At 38.7% G+C, this 22,499-nt stretch overlaps 1 protein-coding gene across 1 annotated transcript in view; it reads right to left on the bottom strand.

The window, feature by feature from the left end:
- The window catches only part of cacna1c (calcium channel, voltage-dependent, L type, alpha 1C subunit), a 227,371-nt gene that overhangs the window by 20,623 nt on the left and 184,249 nt on the right, over window positions 1–22,499 (bottom strand). Inside the window, exons 13-32 of the mRNA XM_080886828.1 lie at window positions 20,139–20,299; window positions 19,921–19,994; window positions 19,681–19,832; window positions 17,681–17,882; window positions 17,361–17,481; window positions 16,247–16,361; window positions 15,590–15,707; window positions 15,426–15,495; window positions 15,132–15,264; window positions 14,862–14,991; window positions 12,743–12,802; window positions 12,355–12,461; window positions 8,311–8,398; window positions 8,097–8,204; window positions 7,953–8,005; window positions 7,717–7,863; window positions 6,975–7,176; window positions 6,227–6,385; window positions 6,032–6,142; window positions 3,578–3,661 (exon numbers count right to left, since the gene is read on the bottom strand). Of these exons, the coding sequence (XP_080742954.1) occupies window positions 3,578–3,661; window positions 6,032–6,142; window positions 6,227–6,385; window positions 6,975–7,176; window positions 7,717–7,863; window positions 7,953–8,005; window positions 8,097–8,204; window positions 8,311–8,398; window positions 12,355–12,461; window positions 12,743–12,802; window positions 14,862–14,991; window positions 15,132–15,264; window positions 15,426–15,495; window positions 15,590–15,707; window positions 16,247–16,361; window positions 17,361–17,481; window positions 17,681–17,882; window positions 19,681–19,832; window positions 19,921–19,994; window positions 20,139–20,299 (2,395 nt within the window). The remainder of the gene's footprint in view (window positions 1–3,577; window positions 3,662–6,031; window positions 6,143–6,226; window positions 6,386–6,974; window positions 7,177–7,716; window positions 7,864–7,952; window positions 8,006–8,096; window positions 8,205–8,310; window positions 8,399–12,354; window positions 12,462–12,742; window positions 12,803–14,861; window positions 14,992–15,131; window positions 15,265–15,425; window positions 15,496–15,589; window positions 15,708–16,246; window positions 16,362–17,360; window positions 17,482–17,680; window positions 17,883–19,680; window positions 19,833–19,920; window positions 19,995–20,138; window positions 20,300–22,499) is intronic.

Below are 22,499 nucleotides of genomic sequence, written 5' to 3'. Positions count from 1 at the left end.
GCTGCATATGAAATAAAGTACTGATCTACATCTATGCATGCTCTCTTCCTGCTTCATGTTTTCAAACCAGTTGGAATTTTTAAGCTGGTAATATGTGGATCCCCAATCTTAAACAGAAAAAGGCTGTATTTATTGTGACCTCCTAAATAAAAGTCTTTTAGTGCTCTTTATTATGTTAGATTAGAAGACTAATGACTGACTTTGAAGGACCTTGTTCTTTCTAGCTGAGGGACAGCCAAGCTATGCTTACCAAAAAGACTGGCTACACCTAGCTCTTTCCAAGATCACTGTAGAGAACACCAGCACCACTATGTTTTGTGACTGAAATCAAAAAAAGAGATGGGTGGCTACTTTCTTTTTAACCCTTCACCACAACTGGGCCAGCTCTTCTCTCCTGGTGTCTTTATTTTCCTTTTCAAGTTATGCTAACCCTCAACTTTGACTCAAACATGTAGTCAGAACTCCATCAACATTATACTAATATTAAACACTTACTTCTCTAAGTTAGGGTAAAAGTACTGATTCTTGAAGGTGCTATGTCCTTGATTTAGTCCTTAGGAGGTCTTAAAATGCTCTCAATACAGCCTCAGATAAACAACAAAACTAAACATATTATACTGTGTTATTAATTTAACAAAAAATAAGTCAAAATCCAGAAGCCATGTGCAGGAAATTTATCTCTAAGTCAAACCATACAATGCTAAGGGACACTGCAAAAAAAAATCCTGGAAAAAGCTACATCTCATGCTCTACAGGCCTCAGTTAGTTATTAAGTGATAAAGTTCATGACAGTACAAGTAGAAAAAGAATGTGTAACTATGCCACTACAGCTTAGGTTTGCAAAATTGCATCTGAACAAACCACAAGACTTCTGGAATAATGTCCTTTGGACCAAGAGTGGAAATCAAAGTGGAGATGTTTGGCCATAATGCACAGCACAACATTTGGAGAAAACCAATCACAGCACAAACACCTCATACCAACCACTCCAACAGTGATTTGAGCTTGTTTTGATAGACCATCAACTCCTTTGAATACCAAAGCATACAAGGGTCAAACGTGAGGCGATCGGTCTGACAGCTAAGGTTTGGCTGAATTGGGTCATGTAACAGGTTAATGATCCGAGGCACAGCAGCAAATCTACAACATAAAGGCTAAAAAAAGAAAAGAATCAAGGTGTTGCAATGGCCCAGTCAAAGTCCTCAATGTTTGACACACTGCTTCTGGATTTTGGCTCAATTTTTGTTAAATAAGTAAGACCTAATTTTAAGAATTGTTAAGGACTAGATAATTTAAAAAAAAAAAATGTCTTGATGTATTTTAGAATTGACAGAGGGTGAACTTCTTTTTTTTTAACCATAAGTGTATAGAGAATTACACTTGTTCTCGTGTTTTGTTTTTTGTTTTACAAAAGATGCAAAGCTTTTCAGATCGAAGGGAAACCATAAAAGCAACTTTAATGATGGGCAGGTAGAAGAAATGTCGAAGTAACATTAAGGTCTTCGGTGAGGCCGATCATTAGTACAAATGCACTTTCCTCTAAGGATAAATGAAAAGGACTGTGCAGTTCTTAAACTCTACTCCTGCCAAAGAGCACTTTCAGTACCACATGAATTAAACACTAACTGTCCCTGAAGTGTAAATACAATAGACACTCAACATTTGACTTGTGTTTGGGATATTCATTCTTATTCAGCCCCACCACTGACCATAGGGCCTCCACGTCGATGATAAATGAATTCATACATACATTTACATAAATTTCATGGGTCCCGAGTAAATCCATTTATGGATCAAATTGTTCCCCATGTCTCCACATTGCTACTGTTGGACAAAAGAAAATGCAACTCGTGTATGTTTCTCATAGCTACCTTAAGTTTTTCTCGCTATATATAAACTCAGAGCGCTTTTCTTCTTACCCTCAAAACACTGTTGTTATAATATGAGAATCTGCATTTGTTCCTTTATTCAGAATATAATTTCTGCATAAGATAAATTGGATACAGTAACAGGCCTGGATATACCACTGTTGTATCTGTCATGCTATACAGTGTCCATCATGCCAGGGGAATGTATCCCCTAAGGCAGTGATGAAAGACCAAATAAAACCAATGTGTAATCAAACCAAGTGCTGAGGAAATGCAATCGGTTCTATTGACAAATGCAATAGTCTCTGATGCTACTGATACTAAGCAGACCGAGGCGTGAAAACATATCTCAAGCAGCTTCAAATGTTAAAAGCCGCACTGAAAATTTGGCATTTTCACACTGCTTCTAATAGTAAAAAAGTGATTAGGATTGCTTGGGAAGGAGGCATTTTCTTACACAAAAAGAAAAAAAACCAAAACAAAATTAAAGGACGCGATACCTTACCACGTCCAAAGATAATCAGATATGGGAACAAAACAAAGCTCAAAAACTACAAAAACCCTTCAGAAGCCAGTAGTTTCCAGTTTGATTGGGCCCCATATGGCTGTTTTATCTGCCAGACTTACTCAGCCATCTCTTAGGTTAAAATATTGTGCAGCTGCAGTTTTCCTAATCATTTGAAAGCATGCGAGATGGGTATCAGCGCTCGGTCTGTTTGTGTGTGTGGGAATGGCAGAGCAGGCAGGCAGGAAGGGAGGGAGGGAGTTTGGACTACTTACGTTAACCTCAGTGATCGCTATGTCAACAATGCTACCCACAACTATCAAGGCATCAAATGTGTTCCATGCATCAACAAAATAATGCTGTGTAGGGATGGACAGAAAAGGAAAACAACAAAAGAAAAGGACAAAACATAAGACATTTAAAAAAATGGAAAGAACGGAAATTAAAGGAGAGAGGAGAAAAAATAAGATAAAAACCATTACATACATGAGCACTGGAGTTTTTAGTAGGAGTAGAAAGGGAAAGAAACAACAAAATTTAAAAAAGGCTAAAAAAGAAAAGAGGGGGCAGTCTGAAGAAGATAGACAGCACAGGTAGAGCAGCAGCGATCGGTCATGCTTGTCTATGAGAGGAAATGTCAACAGGAACAGTAAGGAACAATATGCAACAAAATCACAACTAAAAAAAATGAGAAAAAGCTGCGTAAGGCTGTTTGTGATTGGTCAGTGAGTTAGTTCAGTTAGTCAGGGGGATCAAACCTGAGTGTCACAGTGTGGCCAAAAAAACAAAAGAAAAGAAACCAAAAAACCCAACAACATTTTAGATACTGTGAAGAGTTAGGAAAGAGGACGCAAGACAGAAACCTTTGTGCTCAAAGCTAAACCCTGCCTCTGTTTCCTTGACTTTTTGTGAAACCCAGGAAGAAGCTTGTTCTCGCTCAGGAACCTCTGTGGCTGTGGGTGGGGGGAGTGGGGGTCCCGTGCGTGGCAGCGGCCATCTTGGTTTTAAGAATGAAAGGAAGAGAAGGAGGAGGAAGAAGAGAAGGAGGAGGCTGACAAAGAAGATAGATGAAGAGAAATGACAGCATGACAGAGAGTAACCACAAAGGAAAGGAGAGCAGAAGGTAAGACAGAGTGAGAGGACATGAGACAGAGAGGGAGAGACAAGGAGAGTGAAGTGGGAAGGGGGGGGACGTCGTACTTACGTTGATTTCACTGAGAATGACGTCTATTATGCTGCCAATTACGATGAGGAAATCAAACACATTCCAGGGATCACTAAAGTACCCCTACACAGGATGAGGTGAGCAAGAGGAGGAGGAGGGTAAGAAAGGTAGGTTAGAAGGAAAACAACATCTGCTGCCACTTCGCAGCCCCTATCAAGGTGGTATGAGGTTGTACAGTACATTGAGGAAACAGAAAGAAAATCAGCTACACTTGATGAACCAACACATGAAAGGATAAGAAGTTTCCACTGAGCTATCTGTTCATCGAGTGCAGCTGAATTTCCTGCTCTGCGAAGGATGGTGGGTTAAATGGTTATTTACATCTTCCACATGCATCTCGGGGCTATTCAGCAAAGCTGTGGCAGTGATTACACTGAAAGCCGACTTTGTTTACTTAACTTATTGTGGGCAATTCTTTATCAGCATTGGTACAAAGGCAGTATTTATGCAAAAATACATCCATATATCTTCAGGCCAGAATGGTATTATTCACATTTATTTTTATAGTGTAATTACAAAGAGCTGCGTCTTTGAACACTAATGAACCTTGGAGTTTCGTCTGCATACACTGTCGTCTAATACGTCACTGTGATTATTCTTTTTTTTTAAACACATCTGGACCACTTTGACTTTTATCGTTCTCGGTCATAGTTTTGCATATTTTACAGGAATGGAACTAGCGACTAGCTACAATATTTTCAACAAAAACATTAAGTCGTAAGGTATGCATGACAAATATCACGCAACTGTTTGCACCAATTGCTAAATTGGTGGCTACACACACTGACGGGGAATGGAGATCAATCTTGCTGATCTATTTTAAGCTTCTTCATCTGTCATCAGCAGCTGAGATAACATGAAAAAAAGGGGGGGAAAAACTCCTCCTGCCATAATTCGTCTGCACAGTGCAGATATTAGAAGGTATCCTTGGCAACAGTGGTTTTAATGAAGTTGCTTTCAGTTTTAGGAATAATAATGAGAACTGAGAGTTAAATATTAGTCAAACGGGGGTTTGGCATTAGTACCCAAATACTCATTTATGAATTGATTAAATAGAGAGATTAGACAAAATAAGCATTGTCTAAATAAATAATTAGATTATGTGATTCATTAAAGACTTAAAAATATAAAAGAGTGGGAAAAACTGTAAAAACATGTAAAAGTCTTTGTTAGTGTTACTGTTGCCCATCCATTGATCAACCTATCAAAAAGTATTGAGGTTAAATAGAATGAGGCAAACATTACTGGAGCGAATTCCTTGTGTCTGTGAGACCTGAGAAGCAAAAGCATTAGTGAGCTCCTCCGTCCTGTGCGATGGCTGTTTAAGGCAAAAGTTTATCAAGGCAAGGAAAAGCATACACAACACCATATGTCCTAAGCACTGTTCATTGTGGCTTGGGAATCTGCTGTCATGCTGCACCACAATAAACACAAGAAAGAAAGATGCAAAACAAGTATCAGTTCGTCAGTATTTTATACGTAAAGAGTCACAACTTAACTGGTGATACTTTGATGTTTTTTAAAAAGAGAAACGCTGCCTTCATGATCTGGCAGTTCATCTTCCTCACATACATAACACAGCACAGCACGATGTAAATTCCCAAGTCCTAAAATTCATTGTTCCAAAATCCACTGTTGGCTAAAATACTGCAGAGCATGCATTATGTTACTCAGACAAAATGTTCTAACCGTAGCATTTCAAAAGTCATTACAAGATAACCATCTTGCAACTATTTAAATAAAAAGCACAAACTTTGCAGAGGATTATTGGAAGAAACAACAAAACAAAACAACAGAAGACTTGTAATTTAATTAGTGGTTGGAAAACATTGTGTGCAAAATAGTAGATGGTCTTCATTAATGAGCTCAATTAACTTTTGTAATAACTGGAAAACCTTTGTTCTTTTGATTAGTACAATGCAACAGTAGTCAAAGGAGTAAAGTATAATATGAAACTATGTTATTGCTGTTGATTGCGTTCAAGATTCTCCACTAACCCTGCGGTAATAAGAGGGAGCATGCCCATCTGTTACTGTTTAAATAGCTGAAGCACCAGGAAGTTCTTAGATTGGGCACGGCAACAACAGCAGGATAACAAGGGAACAATGGGATTAAGCACATAAACGCTTTCCTCTAATCAAGGTTTAAATCCATCGTATCGTAAGGAAGGAAATGAAAAAGAATTATGAATTTAGAGCACAACAATCCGTCTTCTGCAACGCTGTGACTCAAAAGCCTTTAAAAAAAACTACTAAACTCTTTTTCTTCCGGGCTGCAATGAGCACTGATAGATAGAGCTGTGAGTTTATCTAATTTCATCTAACATTACATTATAAAATGTCTCTTTGTCTGTGCTTTTTCACATTTCTCTAGTCTGTAGTCCTACACAGGTATCACTGTTATTCTAGCCTGCTGTTTGAGTAGTGAACATACCCTGGGTTTGAAGGCGATCAGTTTAAGGATCATCTCAACAGTGAAAAGTCCCGTGAAGAGCATGTTGAGGATGTTCATGGCATCATTGAAATTTTTGGTCTGTCCATGATGCTGCAGGGAAAAAAAAACACAAACTCATTACGCAATGTTAGTTCTATGGGAGTTTTTTTCTAAATGTACACACACATTACTCACCTGCATGGCCAGACAGATGGTGTTGAGAAGGATGAGTGTGAACATCAAATACTCAAAGTAGGTGGAGTTGACCACATACCACACCTTGTACTGGTAAGGGTTCTTGGGGATGTAGCGACGCAGCGGACGAGCCTTTAGAGCGTACTCCACGCACTGACGCTGTGGCATACACACACAAACACAAAGGTGAGCATTTGCCATTTACATGTGTCTGCTGATGTATTCAGCTGTGTGTCGCCCTGTTCCCAGACAGTCATGGAGGAAAAGCTGTAGAAAAGTCTTTTGGCACGCTAAAAAAGCTAGACTACTCTTCTATCCTCTGTCTGCATTTACATGCTTTTTCTGAAACATGGATCATGTCAGAGAACACAGCCGCAGGCCCTTGGCCTCGTTCCTTTTGTAAGGTTTAGTCTCATCTTTTTTGAACTGCTGCAGCTCCTCCTGGCTGGGCTCCTGAAGTGGTTCTGCCCCTAAAACTCATGTTCAGCCTCTTCAGATTCATCCGTGTCAAACCCCCATTGCCTGGCTCTTATTCCTTCTCCCTTGTGGCTCCTAAATGACACAATGACTTTCCCGCTCCTGTCAGAACAGTAGAATCACACCTCTGTACCTTTAAAAAAATCTCTCTGCTGTACTACGAGATTTAAAGTCAGAAAGTTATCACTATACAAACAAAAACAAAAAAGCTCCAAAAGTACTAATAATTTTATCGAGTAGTAACTTTACACAAAATATACACGAACACTACCTGGTTTTTGTCCAGCTCGCAGTTCTTATATTCTTGCTCCCCTTGTTCCTGGAATGTGACGATGACGAAACCGACGAAAATGTTCATCATGAAGAAGGCAATGATGATGATGTAGATGATAAAGAAGATGGAAATGACCACGCGGTAGTTGTAAATGGGCCCCACATCCTCAGCATGAGAGTCAATGGCTCGGTACAGTAACCTGACAAAGAGACGGAAAATGAAATCTGGAATTTAAAAAACAAATTGCATTTATTCCATTGTTTAGTAAGAAGTTTCACAAAGTTCAAAAGAAAACTATTATATTTGAACACTGTGCATGTATTCAAATTGTTATGTATTTAAACAGTCAGTTTAGTCAGTCTGAAAACCCTCTACATGTCATTATTATCACTTTGACCTTCAGATCAATCAGAATTTTGAAAAAGAGGTCAGGGGTCAAATGTGACATAATATTTTAAATCTTTATACGGTACTATCTCTATGTTGACAATAGAAACCACACTTACCACAGCTATAAGGCTTATTGTCAATTTTGGACCAATAAATTACTGAGTTGACCTTGGATGTGGATTGTGAGAATGACCCCACTCTACACTCTTACAAAGTTTTATCTGAATTCAGACACAATGACATGCACACACTCACTTAAACCACAAAATTGGCAGAGGTCATAAAAAAAGGGATCGTAATATATATACATAAAAAAACATCTGCACTGTGTTGTTATATAGACACACACCCTGGCCATCCCTCGAAGGTAGACACGGCAAACAGTGCCATCATGCCTTGTAGAACATCATCAAAGTTAAAGTCACTGTTCTCCCACACTCTTGGGGCTTTGTCAGGCTTCCCCACATCCCCGTCTTTATATGTGATGAAAGAACCTCTGTGGACGCAAACAGACATACACACACATAATGTAGTTAGACTGTAAGAAAAAAGATTAAGATGCCGTCTGCAGGGGGGATCTCTTACCTGCACTCTGCCTGAGTCTGCTTAGAGTTGTCGGTACAGTAGAAGAACTTGCCCTGATTGAAACACGAGACAATTTCTTAGTCAAAATTTAAAAAAAGGGTTCAAAAAGTACATTAACTAACTGATCATATTCCCTTTTTTTACCTTAAAGAGTTGCACTCCAATACAGGCGAACATGAACTGGAGTAACGTGGTGACGATGACGATGTTGCCAATAGTCCTGATGGCCACAAACACGCACTGCACTACATGCTGCAAAAAACCCACCAAATATAAGAGTGAGTGATAAGTCTATGCCTTTTTTTAGAGGACAGACAAGTGTTCATTGTGTGTATTTTTTATGCGTGACTATGTCAACCTTTAGTCCTTTGGCTCTGTTGATGGCCCTCAGTGGTCTAAGCACGCGCAGAACTCTCAGGATTTTTACAACATTAATTGCGCTGGACCTGTAGACACACATTTGATTAAACTACTGACCTGCCAATTTGATTGACCACATCTTACCATCTTAAAAAAATATATTTGTAATGTTGGAACAACACACACCATAAACTGCTTTCAGTAGAGTCTTTACTTTTAAACACAAACTGTGGAGGCTGATGCAACGAAAAGCTAATGAAATGACAAAAAATGGACAAAATACAATGGACAACTGAAATAAAAGTTCACAAGAAATTAAGAAAGATGACAAAAAACAGATACAGATACAAAAAGGAATTTAACACAGCCTTGATTTGTTTTTACATAAAATGTAAAACTGAAATTTTGTCACGGCTTAGAGTGGAGAGCACCGAGAGGCAGAAGTCGAAGGCAGGAGAAGTAACTGAAAGTGAGCAGTTTATTTGGCTGCTGAAAAATTGTACAAAATACAAAAAAGACCAAACAGGAACACAAGGAGGATGAAAAAACATGTAACACCATGGGAACACAAGAAGGTAAGAAAACAGACGCCATGACAAACAGAAAGATCGGAGTATACATACACTGGGAACTGATTACATGATGGCACACAGCTAGGAAGAGGGGAGAGGTGCACCAGTCAGCAACAGGTAAAAACAATGAGGGGAAAAAAATAGAAAGTAAAACTGGATACAGAAGACTAACCTTCCAAGTAGAAGAGTAAAATGAAAAAAACGCCGAGATATGAAGACAAACACTAAACAAGGTGACAGAAACAGTGGGAACACAAAACAAAGACACCAACACAGACACGAAAAAGAAACTCAAAGAAACAATGGGGGTACTGTGAGCATGAAAAACAGGAACAAAAACCCAAGAACCCAGAACTCAACATCATGCATTTCATCATCTACACCAAACTACTGTTATTATTATTTTAACTAACGTCCCATAGCTGTGAAAGCATTCTTCCCAAGAAGACCAACGTGTATTATGTTACTAAATAAATAAATCTCTATGCCTAGCTAGTTGCTGTAATGTTGTTAATGTTATTTATTTTATAAACAGAAACTATTTAGCATACTTACTTTTTTAGACAGTTTAAAGCAAATAGACTTTGTTAATGTTACGAGTAGTTCTAGCATCAGTTATCAAGGGGTCACTTTCAAAAGCAGAAAGCATACAGTCACGTCCATAATTTGTCTGACAAAGACACAACTTTTTTTTAAAACTTTTTCTAAACTACCATAGTGGATTTAAATCAAGCTATTAAGATGTGAATAAATTTCCCCCTTTCAGCTTTAATTCAAGGTGATTTTACAAAAGTTTGCAATAACATTTCAGTAATTAAAGCCATTTTTTGATACCATTTTCAGAGAATCAAAAGTAATTGGACAATTAAATGACAAAGCACATTTTTAAATATATTTTTAAAGATCAATCTTAAAGAAATATCATCATACATCATGTTCCTTAGTTGTTTTTGTGGTATTTCAGCCCTTCGCAGTGTTTCTCCTATCTCTCTGATTTTTGAAAAAGTTTATTACCTTAGTTTATTTTGTTTTTAATGAGGGCCTCCTTCAATTGCACTGACATCTCTTTGAGCCTCATATTTAAAAATGCAACATTTTTTGCACTTCAGATATTATGTTTGGGTGTGTCATGAAATAAGAAAGGAACAGGCCATCAATGTTAGTCCACCAATTGTCCAATTGCTTTTGAGCATCTGAAAATAGGAGAGCGTATATGAAAATTGTTGTAATTCCTGAACCGTTCATGCAAAAATTTTTGTAAAAACCCTTAAATTAAAGCTGAAAGTCTGCACTTTAATTGCATCTTGATTGTTTGATTTAAAATCCATTGTAATGGTTCACAGAGGCAAAAGTGCCAAAATTATGTCACTGTCTGACAAATTATGGACCTAACTGTAGCTCCTCAAAAACAGATATTAGTAACAGTGTATCCGTTACATAGTAATGCACATGAAACACATATAATATATGGACAAACACACATAATGAAACAACACGGATGGGCCAACATAAAGACACAGGCAGACATTTACAAGCAAACTACTGTGCTGTAAAAGAGTGTCACTACAAGCCAAAGGTCAAATGGTGTGACCTTTTTCAGGTAGAGCTTAAAAGAAAGTGATTTACATACAAAGGAAAAAAAAGAATAAAATTAATACCATGACATTTTGAGTTGTACAGTAACTGTCTGGAAAGAGCTTTAGCATTAGTCCTTCTCTGATCTGAACCGGGCCTCTCTCAGCGTGATTATTTATACTTGAGCTGAGTTGGTCAAAGTCGCTTCCCTTTATTTAAAAAGCCAGTTTTTCAGATAAATGAAGGAAAAATACAAAAACGCTTTCCACTGTGTGACACAAGTACAAGGAAAAGAAGGTGTTTTCAAAATGTCAACATAAATAGATTTCAAGGAGTGACTTTCTTGATGGGTAAAGTTGTGATTTGGAGGGAAACAATACTCTGTGCTAACTTTGAAACAAAGAGTGAGAAACAAAAGAAAAAAATTACCCGCTGTGCAACTTTTTACAGAGAAATGTGGAAGTTAAAGGCACTTAAAGGTAGCTCGTGTGGAGTAGGATGTTATCAATCGCATATCACAGTCAAACCAACTGCTAGGTTATTCGTGGAAACATCAAATTATGTTAAAAGGCAATATTTTAACTGTCGGAGTCTGATGACAGGGATGAAGCACGCCATCCACCTGATGAAAAGGACTCTGACTAGCGATAAGAGAGCAAAAATAGATGAGGTCATCAGGTATTGTTTTGCTATAGTTCTGTCTTCTTAGCTGATGTAAGCCATATTTCATGCTGTCACATTATGAGGCTTACTCAGGGTGACAACACAAACAAGCAATCTGTCATATGTACAGTAGGAGATTTTTTACATGCTTTTTTATGAGCGTTTTTTTTCACAGCTTCTCTACAACTTATACTTAAAATGGGTTCTTATTTTGTAGGAGTAAAAATAAAAAAAACTACATCACAGAAGTGGTTTAGTTGATCATAACATCATTGCAGTTCTTTTAACTGTGATAAATAAAGAAAAATCCCACTCACTCGCTACCTTTAACAGGCAAAAACCACTAGATTCTAGCATTAGGGCGTCATTTCTATAACCCAGGAGAGTTGCATTTATCTAGAAATATGAGAACTGAATTTGACCTGCCCCCAAAATCCATGACAAAAAGTGAAAAAAAGAAGAACAAACTCATTAACATCAATTGGATATGAAATGCGATGAGAGTATTGGAAGACCCAGGATAATTTACTCAATGTAACACTTTTTCTGGGTAGAAACCAATTATGTTGCTGCTTGCAAAAGATGCATTCTGCAGTGGATCTGGCTCAAAAAGAACCGCATGTGTTCATTCGTTACAAGTTCAGTGTTATCCTACTCGACAAAACCATTCAGTGACAGATTTGGTTTTATTTGTTCTTGCTTTGGGTGAGTCTTCGACTAAACTCTCCAAGACTATAGGAATATCAAATCAAAAAAAGTGACAGCTTTACACGGTTCAGGTGACGGTCTGTTAAAGGGGTTATAACACGGACTAATATGGACTTACGTCGAGAAGTCTAGTCTATTAAGCATCAGAGACAGAAAGTGCAGTATAGAATATTAAACATCACAGCATTTCAATGAGTTATTTGCTGCAAGAAGAAGAGAACATTTTAATAAACATCACAAAGAGACAGCGGATTAGGAGTAATGAAGTGTGAACTTGTTATGAGAAGACAGAGAAGTGTAAAGCACGGAGCAATTTGCTAATAAAAACGTTTTTTTTTTCCGACTTAGGCACTTGATTTGTGTCTCACGCAGTAGTCACAATTTGTGTGATTATATACGAGACAATAACACAAATGCGTGTTTAATGATATTTGGAAAATGTTAGTAATATCGGTGAACAAAAGCTTACAACGTGACTGGATCAGGTATAACACATGCACCATAAAACATCGTACTGTACTCACTGTATTCCAGAGGAGATGAGGGACACGCTGACCACCACCAAGTCCAGGATGTTAAAATAGTTTCTACAGAAAGAACCTTTGTGGAGGAAGGCGCCATAGGCTGTCATCTGCAGGGGTCAAAGTTCTGATTATTACCTTTTACCATGAGCAGCAATATTTTAAAAGGGTTTAATGCTAGCTTACCAGAAACAACACTATATTACCACATCTACAGTTTGCCTATCTATACATCTAAATCCAGTAAATAATTTTTGGTAAGCACATGAACCAGCTTGTAATGATTAAATATTATTTGACAGCCAAATGTTAATTTTAGCAAAGAAAAAAAAAGAAACTGAATGAACAGTGAATGAATGCTTTAGTGTGCATCACAAACATTAAATACTACCTTAAGAATGATCTCGATGGTGAAGAGTCCAGTAAACACATGATCTGCATAGCCCAGGATCTGAAAATAAATACAACACTGTATTTTAACTGGACTTGGACTACCCCTGCCCGACACGCAAAGGCTTTCTGAATGAACAGAGATCAAAGTTGTTACACTGTTTCATTTGCCATGACAAAGTTCTTAATGAACCAAGATTGTTTAACATTTCACAAAGCAAAGCTGAATGAATTCAGAAATGCTCATGACTCTCTTAAGGCCACAGTATACACGCTGTAATGGTCGCTTCGCTGACCACTGCAAGTGATTTTAACAGAAACCCGTATTTACACCTGCCGTTACAGTGCAGGAAGGTGCTGCGGTATTCTTCTGAAGGATAGGTGTCGCCACTCAGACAGTATCACCACACAAGCACTAATGTAGGAGGAGAAGAAATCAAAACCGGATGTTTTCAAACTGTATATCTGTATGTGTCTGAGCTCCTGTGCTGGAATATTATTAAAATGCCTCTAAAAAAACGACACGGCCGCTCAACTCAGCTGCGGTGGCTGTGGCGCAATCCGATTTACAAAAATCCAGAGATGTACGACTAGCCGATGCGCCACTCACGACCCAAACACAGCATTAGAAGGCACTTTTTTTAGGTTCATAGTCTGTACATAAACGATGGCAGTAGCTACTGGGCCTGAAAAGATGGCGAACTCTTGTGCTCATCCATTGTATAGAAGTAAATTTTTATACAGAAGATAAAAAAAAACAAGATAGAAACAGTCAAAATGCTCATCTAGAGGCTTCAGAACATCAGTCTACAAACCAGTTGGTGATGTCCACTGCCTATATACAATCTATTTGTGCCCCATTAGCAGAAGCACTCTTGAAGCCCTAAACTTGGTAAAATGTGTGGTAAAACTTGGCAATGAATGTGTGCTTCTTTTTGGGAAAAAGCAGGACTTACGGTCAGCTGCAGCATAACATAAATGACTCCACAACTTACTGAAATAATGATAATGTTCAGGTCCAAATGAACTAAAATAGAAATGCTGGAAAAGCTGAAAAACAGGTTTTTTGATTTCATTACTGTTTCAGACTAAGGTTAATTGGTTTAGACTAATAGAATATATAATAGGATCCTACACCAAAGCAAGGGAAAATATAATAAAACAGATCTTTATTGGCCTCTGAGGAATACGTCTCACTGACTGAGACAGGAAACTGTGCACAAAAACAGATACAGCAGCACACATGGTGTTTACATTAGACTACAGCTCCATTACAGTCATAAACACCACATTAATTTACGAACAACGGGCTGATGTCACACAGCGAGTACAATTGCAGATATATCCTTCGTATACTGCAAAGTAACTGAAAATGTTGCGGTTTCACAGCTCGCCTTGAGGCTAAACACGAAGTCTCCGCTGCTGCATACGAATTAAAAGACACAACTTCTTACACATTGTCAAAACAGACTGTGCAAACACTAAAACAGTAAATACATTCATTTCTTGATTAAATGTTGACATTTAGCAAAACAAACACAAAAAACACCCTCATAAATATATTTTCACACTGTATGTGTACAAAATGATACAATAACTACTCATTTTTCTTTTTGGCTAATAAAACAGTTTAAAAGAGCGCAAAGCTTAAGAGGCGTTTCATATCTTCTTAACATGAAGTTAGTAACAGTTACAGTGCTCGAGACGAAATCTCATTAAGTGTAACGGGCCACTCACAATAAACTTTGGTTCCTCTATAGCTATAATCCATTTAGGTCAGAATGAGTGTGCGTGTGGGCATCTAATTATGGCTACTGTGCCTTACTGTACATCCGGCATTGTATGTCTTTATATACTTTATTTATATTGTTATATATGGGGTTTTTTTTATGCTTACAGGTGGCTGTGGCTCAGGCAGTAGAGCTGGTCGTCCAGTAATCATAAGGTTGTTAGATATACTGCCGAAATACTGCTGTGGATACTGAACCCTGATTTGCCCCAGATTCATTAATTGAAGTGTGAGAGTGTGTGTGAATGTTAGATAAAAGTGCTTAAGTATAAAAGCAGTCTATGAATGCGCTCGAATCGAGTAGACGGGCGTTATATCACTTATATGCTACCTTATTTCTGAAGGAGTCATTTTTGACAGGGTCTTCTGCCGCTAGACTGATGCTGCTGAGCAGGATGAAGAAGAGGATGAGGTTGGTGAAGATGTTGTGGTTGACGACCTTATGGCAGAGAACCCTGAACCTAAAAAAACAAAGTTCAAGCGAGAAAGAAAGCAAAATGTTTTCATCTAGTCTCTTTAAAGGAAAAGGATGCCAAAACGAATGCAGCAGAAGCTGACTGAAATATTGGGCGGAGAAAATGAAGTTGGAGAGGAAGATTACTTGTTGGTGTGGCTGAAGATAAAGAAAGCTCGGGCCTCAGGCATGGGGACAGCCTTCTCCTTCAGCTGAATGTCAGAGAGGGGCCGTGGCCTCGGGCCCACAGGCATCTCTGGCTCATCATCGTCTTCATCTCCTGATTAGGAGGAACGGGAAAGAGGAGAGTAAGATAAAGAAGGAATATAATGTTATAATAACAAAGTTTTTTATAATAACAAAGACAAAATTCTCAATGAAACCACCTCTTACCTTATACCTATAGGAACACATAATATTTATGGCTGTGGTGTGTGTTACCTATATAATCATTGGCGGGATATGGATTCTTCTCTTCGCTCTCATCCCCACAGCAGTCATCCATGTTAATCTGACAAGGAGAAGTATGAGATTTCATTCATTTTTTCTCACTCCTTTGAACACACACACATATTCTCACTGAGTCTTTGTGTGTCTCCATGTACCTTTGTAGCAGTGTTGGCCTCCCCATCAGAAGTAATGGACTTCAGCTCTATTTTCTCCTTCTTCTCTTCCTCCAGAGGCGGCTTCTCATTTTCATGACGCTTCTCTGGACTGCCAAGCCTGGAGAAGGAGAGAGAACAAGAAGATCCTCAACTCTAGCATCTTCCCTTCTCCATACATAAATTAACATCAGAGGGACAACATAAAGACGTGTAATTATAGGGGGTATTTTCTCAGCTGTGAGGAAAATTACAATTTTCTGTTGCACCTTTTCCATAGATTAATACAGATTGCAACTAAGCAGAATACATTTTTATGATTTGTGCTAAAGAACACTTTCTTTCTCAGCTGCACTTTAAACTCAACTTTGATCTTTGCTGGGAATTAATCTTTGCAATGACACTGAAAAAAATAATAAACTGTTGTAGAGAAAAGCCAAATAATATATTTGTATTCTATGTATGAAAAAGCAATTTTAGTGGTTTAATTCAAGCTTCTAGTGTCAGCATCCTTATTCACCTTGAGAAATAATAGGCTATCCAAGATGCTGCAAGCTAATGTTTTCCCTGGGTGCTGTTTGGATTGGCCGGGTCTCAACATCTCCCTCTATCCCTTTACAATTTTTTGTCTGACTGCCTCCATTCAGTTTTCTGCTTTACCTGGCCAGTTTTTTCCTCTCCTTCTCCTCCTCTTCCTCTTTCTGGGCTGATGTCAGGCTCTCTGCGTCTGCCAGATTGTCTACAGCAATGGCCAAGAAGACATTCAGCAGGATATCTGTTCAGAGGGGTGATGTTAAGGATGTTGCTGACCCATCAGATCACAAACAAAGCTGGCTATAAACAGGTGGCAACCCCTGGGGCTAAAAAAGGAAGCCAAAACCTACAGTTACTGTAATGACCACTTGAAGCTTGGGTTAAAAAGTGAGTTTTGTTTTGTTTTTTGTTTTGTTTTTTGCTTTGTTTTATTCTTTGCTTTGAGCCCTGTGTACAGGAGCTGCATGCTAAAACATCTTTTGTTAAAAGGGTTGGCGTAATAAGCATATGCTTCAGCCAGTACCTTTTGATTAGCCTTGTCTTGTGCTTTCTTGCTTTGTGGTAATCTTTTTTCTTTATTCACTTTATTTGAATGCTAATCAATAAATCAAAAAAAATATCAGTTAATGTTCATAGACTGTTATGTTGAAGTGATCAGATAAACAGCATTCAAAACCAATGAATGCAGACTCCAAAGCCAAATGACTAATCCTGCACTGGCTTTGGATTCAGCAGGCTAAGCTGATGAATAGTAACAATTTAATCTGACAAACACATTTTTAACTACTCTGTACTTTTAAGTACAGACGCTCAGTGGCCCGCACTAAAATCTTTTAGCTTTAGGGAAAGCATCTGCATGCAAAATGTGTTCTTTTCCCCTGCAACTGCATCTTAACAAGGGGTTAGATATCAGATGTGACTCAGTGATTCAAATCACAATCAGCAACACCAGTATCCATTTGATGACAGGATTAAAGATTGTCAGAAAACAAATTTGACTGTCAGTTACTGGATCTGATTCACCATGTTTTTATTTTGAAATTCTACATGTATAAGCATCACGCCCGCATGTCCTGGGTTACTGGTGTAGCTATTCCATGTATTTGTATTTACATAGCACCAACATCTAAAAGGACCTGACATTATAATAGAAAGACTCTGCAACAATCTAGAACAACCAAAAGATTCCCTATGAGCAAGTGCTTTGTGACAATGGGGACCTCCTGTTGTGGTAGGATACAGTTTCCGCAGATGAAGAGGATGATGAAGTAGATGCAAACTAGCATGCCAGGAAAAGCTGGACCACCGTACGCCATGATACCATCATACATCACAGAGTTCCAGTCCTCTCCGGTCAGGATCTGTAGAGACAGAAGACAGTAAACAAAATCTTATAAAAATGTATTTTCATTTAAAAGAAGCCTCAGCCTCGTGATAGTGACAGATTACATTTAATTAAGCAACATTATAAAATTTACACTTTTTGTATCATTTAAGGACAAAGGTAAGGTGACAATGGAGGCCGGACACACTTCACAAGAAAAAGTGGAGCATGATTACCTGAAACACAGTGAGCAGAGACTGGGGGAAGTTGTCAAACGTGCTTCGTCTGGTCTCGTCAAAGTTGAATTTTCCCCCAAACAGCTGCATGCCCAGCAGGGAGAAGATGATGATGAAGAGGAACAGCAGGAGCAGCAGGGAAGCGATGGAGCGGACAGAGTTCAGCAGGGATGCCACCAGGTTGGACAAAGAGTTCCAATATCTAAAGGAAGAGAAATTTAGTTGAAATGGTAGTCTTGTTATAATATATTTGGTAGGTTGACTGTTTTGATTTCTTTATAGTTTAGAAGTGACTAGAAGGGAGTCTGATAGTTTCTGTTTCAGTTTAACAGTGCTGCCGGAGTTTCCTGCTAAGACGTTTATGTTTTGCCATCCTGGATTCATGATTTAGTGTTTCAGTTGTAGGATTGAACTTTTCAGTGTTTCCTTTATTGTTTTTTTCCCTCTGTTCTGTGTTTCTGTTTTATGTGTTTGCCCTCCAGAGTTCCTTTGTCTCTGTCTTCATGTTAATGTGACCGTCGTATCTCTGTGAGTGTTTTGGTTACTCCCTGTTTTCAAGTGGGTGTTTTTGTGCGTCCTGTGTATGTTTTTCTTCCAATCTGCCTTTCTGCCATTGTCTTTACCTGTGTGTGGGTGTTTTACCCTCCTGTTATTCATTTCCTAATTAGCCCTTTGTGTATAAATAGTCCAGTCTTTGTCACAGTGTGTTCTCTGTGTGTAGCCTTTGCATGTTTTGTTGTGCTGATTTTTTGTTCTTAGACCTTGTTAATTTTTACTCCTGTTTACATATATTGAAAGCTACTATTGAAAACTTTGCTTTGTTATTAAGGTTTCTTTCTGAAATCCTGTATTTGGATCCTCACCCCTATGCTTCCCAAACCTTGACAAGTCTAAAAAGCCAATATACAATCACTGGACTGTATTTGGTACACCTGTTAAACTGATTAATGCAGTGACTTAAGTGACTTTGAATGTGGCATAGTTGTTGGTGTCAGCCTGGTCTGATGAGCTTTGATTTATGGTGCGACATTCAGATGGTCGAGTCAGCATTTGGCATAAACAACATGAAAGCATAGATCCATCCTTCCTTGAATCCAGTCCAATACCTGGCTGTTGTTGCTGTCCATCTCTTTATGACCACAGTGTCTTCTGACGACTGCTTCTAGTAGGATAAGGCGCCACGTCACAAAGCTCAAATCATTTCCCACTGCTTTCCTAATCTTGACAATACGTTAACTGGACTCTATTAGCCTCAAAAGTCACTAAAGCTCAATCCAATAGCGCTCGTTTGGGATGTGGTGGACGGGATGTGTAGCTGACAAATGCTATCGTGTCAACATGGACCAAAATCTCTGAGGAACGTTTCCAGCACAGCGCTGAATCTATGCTTTGAAGAATTACAGCAGTTCTCAAGGGAAAACTGCATCCAACCCGTTATAACGAGGTGTACCTAATGAAGCGGTCAATGAGTGTATGTAAACTAGTCACAATAGGAAATTCTCACTAAATGATTACTGTGGCAAAATAAAATCCAAGTTTGTTTGTTGTTTTTGGTAATTGCATCACAGACCTATTGTAACCTGTTAGTTCTTCATCCTCTGTTTCCGCTTTGCTGAATGCAAAATTAAGGCTCCACTGGTATAGAAACACTGTAAAACGGGGCAGTGTTAGCTCAGTAGGTAGAGTGGTGGCCCCATGATTGGAAGGTTGGGGGTTCGAATCCACTGAACAGCTACCCTGAGGTACCCCTGAGCAAGGTACCGTACCTACACACTGCTCCCTGGGTGCCCATGGCTGCCCACTACTTCACTGAGTGAATGGGTTAAATGCAGAGAGGAATTTGCCCACGGGGATCAATAAAGTATATATTATTATTATTAAAAAGATGTTACTTTATGTTCAGTATAGCATTAGGTATCTGGGTGAGTATCTTGCCTGTTGGAGGACTGAAGGAATAACTTCTGCTTATCAAATGCATATGCTTTAAGGTCTACACTAACCTGGTTATTTTGAAGATTCGGAGTAAGCGTACACAACGTAACACAGAGATGCCAAGAGGAGACATGATTTTTGTTTCCACCAGAATGGTTTCAAGGATCCCTCCACATACTACGAAGCTGTCGAACCGATTGAAGAGTGAAACAAAGTAGGCCTGTGAGGAGCAAAACGCAGACGTTAAAGGTAGAAAAAAGAGTAGAATGTGGTCAATGTTAACACAAAACAGTGATACAGTGTCCTACCTGCAGGCCCAGACTGTACATCTTCAACAGCATCTCACCAGTAAAGAGTGCTAGCAAAACCTTATTGGCTATGTCTGGGGAGGGAAATAAAGGGGGAGTAAAATTAGTGTGGGATGAAAATATAATGCCAAAGAAAGTAATTGCACAGAGGTCAATAATTAAGCCCAGATCAGACATATTACTGTTTTGTGTGCATGTGTGTGGGTTGAGCAATGTACCTTGTACATCAGTTAGCCACTGAGGCTGCTGGTGATGTTCAGAGGCAATGGTCAGAGTGTTGAGGAAAACCAGGAAAATGACCAGCCAATAGAAAACTTGTGATTTGACTGCTGCCCGGCATTTCCTTCGACACAGCCTGTTCCACCTCCGAGAGTAGCGGCTGAGAAGGAAGAAGCAGAGATAATAAGTTGGGAAAAGGTGGGAGAGAAAAGAGAGGTAGGAGGATGGGACAGAGAATGGTGGGAAAAGGGAAAGATGAAGGAAGAGAAAAGGACCCACGAGCAATAGGATAAACCAAGAAAAATAATCAAAAGAAACAAACGAATGGTGAAAAACAAATAGAGGAAGTGGAAGAAGGACAAGAAAGAGTCAATTAGGTTTTCTACAAAACAGTGATGACATCATGCCTCGGTCTGTGGTCGAGGGTTAGTCATCCTCAAAGGCGTTTCACAGAAAGGAGAAACCAGTACAAAGAGCTGTGCTGGAGCATGAGATATGCACTGTTTGAGAAAAAAAAAGAACATTTGCGCTCTAAAAATGATCGAAGGGGCAAATTTAAAGTGAAATATGTTGTATTGTGTCTCACAACACAAAGGAAAACAATGCTTTAAAAAGAGAAGTAGCTCATTTTAGGATGCCAACCCCCTTTTTTTTTTTTTAATTTAGTGATTTTAATATCTTCCTCTATGCTGTGGTCAGGTCTTTTGCACCTTGAATGCTCTCTCATGTTGGAAATTAAAGTCATTGTTTCTGATAATTGCTAGCGTTAAACTTCGCAGTCACATCTGTGTGGAAAAACTCCACTCAAAGGGTGTTTCGACGCTCATATACTGATAAGGTGTCGACTGTAATTTCATAATTGTCCTATTCTGGTCAAGTGACATCAAAAACACTAACGAAGAGCAGCTTGTGGTCTTGTTGGCCTACAGGTGGAAAAGTAGTGACGCATGAATTTCACTTAAGATTTTCACATAATTTCAATAGCCTAGACACTGATTATATATTTATGGAATGAATTGCTTTAAAAAAGAACGAGCAATTAATTGTTTTTTCTCCAAATAAACACTGTAAGTCACTTTGTCATGATTTTGTACACATGTGGGTGTCTTTGCATTATGCGTACTTGACCCATTTGTCAACCGCAGCAAACATGCAAGAGGATTTTTCATCCAATTGTGACTCCTCTAATTAAAACAGATCAACACAGCCCACCAGAGAATCTTCTCCCTCTGCCTATATATGTTGCATCAGTCTTCTGTTTAAATGTGCGTGAGTGCTTTTTATAGTCACTTATGGCACACACTGGCTTCTGCCATGATGCTCACACTGAATTTTACATGAGACACACTCACAACACAAGCAGGCATGCATCGTTACGCTACAGTTTTTTATCGTGTCCGTGACTCCAATTCAAGAAACATTAGTGTTTTTCAAATACTTTGTGTACAGAGGGATAGTTAGTTCGTTGTCTCATCCCCGCTATGGAGATATCAGTGGAAGAATTTGGACCATTTTATGGAATGGTTGGAAATTTTTGAGAATTCCTTGATAATGCTCATTGTTTCAAGTAGTGATGAATATGGATTTTGCATGAAAAGTCAAATGTCGTCTGCATAAAGATTAATCTTGAGGTTATTATTAGATGTTGGGATTCAGATGATATTTTTATTTTGACAGATACTGTAGGCGCTATGAGTGGCTCAATTAAAAAAGAAAAAAGAAGACTGATGGTGATGGGCATCTTTGCCTAGTACCCCTGTTTCGTGTGTCATTTTGTGAGATTATTCCATTCGTAGTGCCAGTGGCTAATGGGGTGGTATGCAGAAGTTATAGAATGATTCAATAAATCCAAAGTTTACCTTATCAAAAGCTTTTTCTCCATCACTGTAACAACAACTTATTGTTCTCGCAATTAAATTAAATAGTCTAAGTGTATTATTTGAGGAGTAAAGTGGTCCCTCGCTATAACGCAGTTCACCTTTCGCGACATCGCTGATTCACGGATTTTTTGTGTGTGCAATTTTTCATGGTTTTTGGGGTTATTTTTTTTGGTTTGTTTGTTTTTTGTTTTTTTGACAGCGCATTGTGTTCTGCGTCCTGATGGGCTGTAGACCACTGTCAATCAATCTTGTGTGGGTCTTCTGTACAGTACAGAATGCGTTCAGCTTGTCAAATTGTTTGTACGTTTTCTCCCCAACAAACACAACAATGTCAACGAAATGCTTTGCACCGTCAAAGGCAACCGCGGGTGCCTTTGGTTTCATTCTGTAATACTGGACATATTTTTTCTACAAAGGTTTGAACTTTGAGGGTCTATAAATAAGAGTGAAAAGTGTGAAAAAGTTCATGCCTGTCTGAGA

The sequence above is a fragment of the Rhamphochromis sp. 'chilingali' genome (assembly GCF_963969265.1).
Source record: "Rhamphochromis sp. 'chilingali' genome assembly, chromosome: 7".
Taxonomy (NCBI): domain Eukaryota; kingdom Metazoa; phylum Chordata; class Actinopteri; order Cichliformes; family Cichlidae; genus Rhamphochromis; species Rhamphochromis sp. 'chilingali'.
The sequence above is the reverse complement of the archived record's forward strand: the minus strand, read 5'-3'. Positions and strand labels throughout refer to the sequence as shown.